At 40.7% G+C, this 6,395-nt stretch overlaps 2 protein-coding genes across 2 annotated transcripts in view; both read left to right on the forward strand.

Annotated features, from left to right (window-relative positions):
* Nucleotides 1-1,130, forward strand: part of LOC106344089 (ribosome production factor 1-like) — a 7,647-nt gene extending 6,517 nt beyond the window's left edge. The window contains exon 8 of the transcript XR_001270112.1: nt 803-1,130. The gene's annotated coding sequence lies outside the window, so the exon portion shown is untranslated. The remainder of the gene's footprint in view (nt 1-802) is intronic.
* A 1,006-nt stretch (nt 1,131-2,136) lies between these two features.
* LOC106344939 (putative F-box protein At1g46984) lies at nt 2,137-3,333 on the forward strand. Its single transcript, XM_013784230.1, has one exon. It carries the CDS (start codon nt 2,137-2,139, stop codon nt 3,331-3,333), a length of 1,197 nt encoding a protein of 398 aa, XP_013639684.1.
* The last annotated feature ends 3,062 nt before the right edge of the window (nt 3,334-6,395 follow it).

Here is a 6,395-nt window from a genome sequence, read left to right on the forward strand (position 1 = left end):
AAAGGTGGACGATAAAGAAGTCCATTTAGTCCTGAGATGGACGATGCAAAAGTCTTGTTTTAGACACTGATCTGATTGGTCCATAAGAAGGACGATGAAGAAGCCTTTGATTTTGATTTATTTTATACTAACCAGCCCAAAGAGGGGTTATTTGGTTTTGTTGATTTATTTTCAGATAGGTTATGTTTTACACATGGTGGTACACGCATATCACAGCAGCATCATCCAAGATTTCGTGTGTGTGTATTTGAGGTCGATGACTCAATATGTTCGATCAGATTGTGGCATGGCCGATGGTAAAGAAGAACCAACTATCATGTTCGAGGACGAATCATATTCTGCCCAAGATCTTCATCACCCACGGATTGCAGAAAATTGGAGAGGTCCAAGGAACCTTCAGTAATGTCCAAATCATGAAGAGTAATGTGTGTTGTACTCTTTTTCCTTCACCATGTTTTGTCTCAATTGGGTTTTCCTGGTAAAGTTTTAATGAGGCAACATTAAAGCACATTACAAGCTCTAAATGGTTATGGCATCCAAGAGGGAGTGTTATGAACTAGATTGTGGAAGACTCATAACCAAGAGATTATGATTTGTAATCTTTTCATTTATCTATGACGGTGTAATCTCCTATACAAAGAACTTATGAATAATGATAGATTTTTATTTGATGATTGTGAAAATAGCAGATTTTACCAAAAGAATAGCAAAATGAGATTATAAATTTTTTTTTTTTTAAACATTTTAAAAGGTTTTCAACTTTTCATAATGAAATATTTTTGGATTCTTTTCTACATGACAGCTGGAAAAACAAAAAAAAACATAAAATTAAGGAGAACCGAAATAAACCACAACCACATCCCTTCTACTAAACCGGGTTAGCCTTAATCCTAACACGAAGAGGACACAAACAACAAAACAGAAGCCATTTGCCGACAAATCTGCCGGAGCTTTACCGAAGAGAAGCCACATAGACTAAGAAAGCCGCCGCCAGAGTTCCGAAGAGAAAAGCCAATACGAAAGAGCAACGTCCGAAGGAGATCTGAGAAACTGGAGAAGACAAGGAGAGGCGAGACCACAACCATCACCAAAACGAGGACGGAGAAGTCACCGGATCTAAAGAACACAAAAGAAAAGGAGTAAAAGCGCAGGGACCAGAGGAGGAAAACATATCAGACCGAATTTTCCTGTTCGAGAGGATAGGCCGAGACCTCACCCCTCCACCGACTCGTCTTCACAGCCACAGAGAACCCTAACCTTAGAAGAGACTTCACCCCTTCGCCACCGTCCTCAAAGCAAACCGCAAATCAAGGAGATACCCGTGGTTTCGTTCTGTAGCAAAGCCCGCCCCTATGTTACGCCTCGTCATCGATGGACCTCCACCGCCTCGCCGTTAGACCAGAATGGCACGACCGCCATGGATCTTCTGGAAAGTAACGAGGAGACCTAGGGGAACACGACTCAGATCCGCCCCCACGATTCGGAGGCGTGAGGTCCTTACCGCCGCACCACCATAACACCATCCGACGCCTCAGATATAGAACACCATAGCCACCAGGAAGAGAAAAGGACCGCTATTTAAGGACATGGTTGGCTGGAAAACAGAGAAGAGAAAGAAAAAGGTAAGAAACGAGCCCTCTCACGGCCTCCGGTGAAAACCGGCACCGGAGAGGCAAAAAACGGTGGAGATTTTCCATGGTCATAGATTTCCATATTTCATTCCTTAAATGTAATTCATGACCATTAAATTTGGAATAAAATCTTAGAAACTATTATTGAGATATGACTACTTGGACATACATAAGATAAACACGTGAGTTTTCCTGGGTGTGAAGATATAAATCAAATTCATCCATAAATATAATCTTTCTTTGACATTACAATTACATATAGAATTCAACATTTTAATAAGATTTTTGTACTAAAATGATATCTTTACCATATGTACTCGAAGTTCGGTTGGTGACTGGGTGAACAAAATAAAAGATTAAATAGAAGTCAAAGATACGAAATTAAAAAAAAAAGGGAAATTAAGTTAAAGATTTGAAAAGTTAATGAATGGTAAAAAACAGGATAAAACCTATACAGTTTGTTACGTGTCCTAACTCTATCCTTTAGAACTGAACAAAATTCGCCATGAACCAAGAGAAGTACAATCCAGTGAATCACTGTAAGATAATCAGACGCCGCACACAATCATCGACGACCTCCTTAACGTATGTAGGAGGAAACTTAGAGATGCCTCCCATCGATCTCATCATCGAGATACTCCAGAGACTACCAGCAAAAACCATTGCGAAATTGCGTTGCGTCTCGAAGCAATGGGGTTCCTTACTTAGCAATCCAGATTTCACGAAATCATTCCTGACATGTTCGTCAACTCGGCCACGTCTTCTGTTCACGTTCGAATTCGGCGGCAAGTGGCATTTCTTCTCGTCCCCTCAGCCTCGAAATGTCGATGAGCAGATTGTAATAGCAGATTATCATATGGGTTTCTCTGGAGATTGGTACAAGGAAATTTGTCAGTCCGCCAACGGGTTTATCTATCTATACGATAAGCAGATGTTTAAGGAAAAAATTGAAAGGGTTCCTGTGATATGTAACCCTAGCACGGGTCAGAAGGTACATTTACCTATAGTGATAGCCAAGAATAACGACCTGAGAAGCTTTTTGGGGTATGATCCGATCGAGAATCAACTCAAGGTTTTGTGCATGGCTGTGGCGAAGTATAATCAACAAACTAACTCCAGAGAACATAAAGTTTTGACGTTAGGGAAAGGAAAACCATCGTGGAGAAATATCGAATGTTTGTTTCCGCATTTTCCTAAGAATTACAAAAATGGGATATGCATCAACGGGATTTTGTATTACATAGCTAGGAGCAATTTGAATACAGTGATAGCATGCTTTGATGTTAAGTACGAGAAATTTAGGTTTATACAAATAGATGAAGAGAGCTCTATCTTGACTTGGTTCTTGACGTTGATAAATTACAAGGGAAAGTTAGCTGCCCTAGTCTTTGATCAAAGTCTCCATGATCAGTTATGGGTTCTAGATGATCCTGAGAATGAGAAATGGTCGAAGCATATCTTTCATTTGCCAACTGCCGCTTTTGTGGTCATAAGATCAATTTGGGCAACTGATTCAGGTGAGATTGTTTGGGCGCCAAGTCGTTGGACCTATCCATTCTATGTCTTCTACTACAATATGGAGAGACAGAGTGTTAGAAGATTTGAGATCAAAGGAATTGAAGAGAAGGCGTTGATGGGTCATTATCGCCCTGAAGCAATCTTCACCTTCACAAACCATGTTGAGAATGTGATGTTTCTGTAATAAATCTGTGGCTGATCGCGGTTTTTTATTTCTCTCCTTTTTTGTTGTTCTCTTGTTTGTTTCTTTTCTTCAGTTGATCATTTATGTATCTGAATGTTTGATTTGATTGTTAAACTATATAATCTAATCTCTCCTTAATACATTTACATAAGTTAGTTATTTATGTTATTACACAAAGAGTTGTAACTCTTCATGTTGTGTCCTTTAAGTATAACGAGTTGTGTCTCTTATACTTGTAATGATTCGATCTATATATAAAGATCAATCATTTGTTGTAAACAATATCACATAATCTCAATAATACAAAAGTATTTTTAGAAAAGTTTATAAGCCTGAAACGTCTATCTTATTCTTTCTCTCGAACTCGTGTGTAACACACTATGTTCGTTGTGTAACACAAGCGGTTGGTAAAAGATTAACATGGTATCAGAGCTTTACGTTTGAGAGGACGAAGAATAAAGCACTAGTAAGAGAAACACTTGGCGTGGAGAAAAGGAGGCTAGAGGATTTTGGCATACGATTTCGGAACCACACGAAACGATGAAGAATCAAGTAATCCCCATATTTGATGGAGAGAAGTACGACTTCTGGAGCATTAAGATGACAACCATTCTCAAGACCAGGAAGTTATGGTGTGTAGTTGAAGAAGGCGTAAGAGCCCCACCAGCACAAGTGGATGGAACCGCTGAAACAACAAGGGCAAGATCGCTTAGAGAAGAAGCGATGATGAACGATACATTGGTTTTGCAAATTTTGCAAACTGCCGTATCGGATCATATCTTCTCACGGATTGCAGCAGCATCAACATCCAAAGAGGCGTGGGATGCATTGAAGGAAGAGTATGAAGGCTCTCCTCAAGTTCGTTTGATTAAACTTCAAATGTTGCGAAGGGAGTATGAGAATCTAAAGATGTATGAGAATGAAGACATTAAGGTCTTCACGGATAAGATAGTTGAATTGGCAAATCAATTAACTTATCATGGTGAACAGAAGACAGATGTTCAACTCATACAGAAGATACTCATTTCTCTCCCAGCCAAGTTTGATAGCATAGTCAGTGTGTTGGAGCAAACAAGCGATTTGACTTCAACAAAGATGGCAGAGTTGATCGGGATTTTGAAGGCTCATGAAGCAAGGCTGGCTGCAAGAGAAGAAAGCACAAGTGAAGGAGCATCTGATGCTCGTGTTAGACACCAAAATTCTGGTGTCACACAAGACAACTCAAAGCGCCGAGGAGGCAAGAAGTGGTGTGGTTACTGCAAGAAGAACAACCATACCGAGAGCGAGTGTTTAAGGAAACATAGGAAGGATGATCCAAAGAAGGATCAGAGAAGTAACAAAGAGTGTTACAATTGTGGCAAGTTAGGCCACTTTGCAAATCAATGCTACTCAAAGAAAAAAGAGATGGCACATGTAAGTCTCGAAGAAGACTTGAATGAAGATCACATGTTGTTCAGTGCAAGCGAAGCAGCAACAACAGTGATGGAAGATGTCTGGTCAGTAGATAATCATATGACAAAGGAGGAGAATTACTTCTCAAGGCTTGATATGAGTATCAAGGTTCCAATAAAGATTGGAAATGGAAGCACGATCATGACAGCCGGTAAAGGAGATATTACCGTCATGACTAAAGGTGGCAAGAGGACCATCAGAAATGTGTTCTTGGTTACGAGTTTGGCAAAGAATTTGTTGAGTGTTCCACAAATTGTTTCAAGCGGATACCGGGTGAGATTCCAAGAGAAGAGATGCATCATAGACGATGCAAAAAGAAGGAGGATAATGGATATCCCAATGACTCACAAAAGCTATCGAATCAGGATGAGTTCGGCTCAGGTAGAAGAATCCATGAGCGCTAGTGAGCAAGGAAAGATGGAGACATGGCACAAGAGACTTGGTCATGTAGGCGACAAAAGGTTGCAACAAATGCAAGACAAAGACTTGGTAAAGGGATTACCAAAGTTTAAAGTCAAGAAGGAAGCGTGTGAGGCGTGTAGACTTGGAAAGCAATCACGCAAAAGCTTCCCAAAGGAATCTCAAACTAAGACAAGATAAAAGCTTGAGATTGTACATACGGATGTATGTGGGCTGATGCAGCACCAGTCTGTTGATGGAAGCAGATACTTTTTGATATTCATGGATGATCATACTCACATGTGTTGGGTATACTTCATGAAGTAAAAGTCATAGACATTCTCATTGTTCAAGAAGTTCAAAGCAATGGTGGAGAAGCAATCGAATTGTACCATCAAGACGCTAGATCAGACGGAGGTGGTGAGTTCACTTCACGAGAATTCAACCAGTTCTGTGAAGAAGAAGGAATCAATAAGCAAGTCACCTTGCCTTATTCACCACAACAAAATGGTTCAGCGGAGCGCATGAATATGACCTTGGTGGAGATGGCTAGATCGATGTTGGCAGAGGAAGACTTACCGCTCAAGTTATGGGCAGAAGCGGTATACACTGCCTCATATCTTCAAAACCGTCTGCCATCAAAGGCAATAGAAGAAGATGTCACTCCTATAGAGAAGTGGTGTGGTGAGGAAGACATTGGAGTTGTCTATGGAAGACTCTCACTCGCCTGAGGAACAAACGGAAGGTACGTCCAGTCCTGAGGAACAAACAGAAGGTACATCCAGTCCTGAGGAACAATCCGGAGGTACCTTCAGTCTTTTTTTCATTCAAAATGATGATCATGATACTAGTAGTGGAGATGAAGAAGCTTCTGAGGCACCAAGGAAGTTCAGGTCCATGGTTGATATCATGGAAAGGGCACCGAGAGTAGAGCTTGATAAAGCAGCGCAAGCGATAGAAGCTTGTCTTCATGCACATGAAGAACCATACACTTATGATGAAGCGTGTGGTACCAAGGAATGGAGAGAGGCGATGAATGAGGAAATAGCCATGATTGAGAAGAACAAGACTTGGAAACTAGTGGACAAGCCAAAGAAGAAGAATGTGATAAGTGTGAAGTGGATCTACAAGATCAAGACCGATGCAAACGGGAATCACATCAAGTACAAGGCACAGCTAGTTGCAAGAGGGTTCTCTCAAGAGTATGGTGT

The sequence above is a fragment of the Brassica oleracea genome, chromosome C5 (assembly GCF_000695525.1).
Source record: "Brassica oleracea var. oleracea cultivar TO1000 chromosome C5, BOL, whole genome shotgun sequence".
Classification (NCBI taxonomy): domain Eukaryota; kingdom Viridiplantae; phylum Streptophyta; class Magnoliopsida; order Brassicales; family Brassicaceae; genus Brassica; species Brassica oleracea.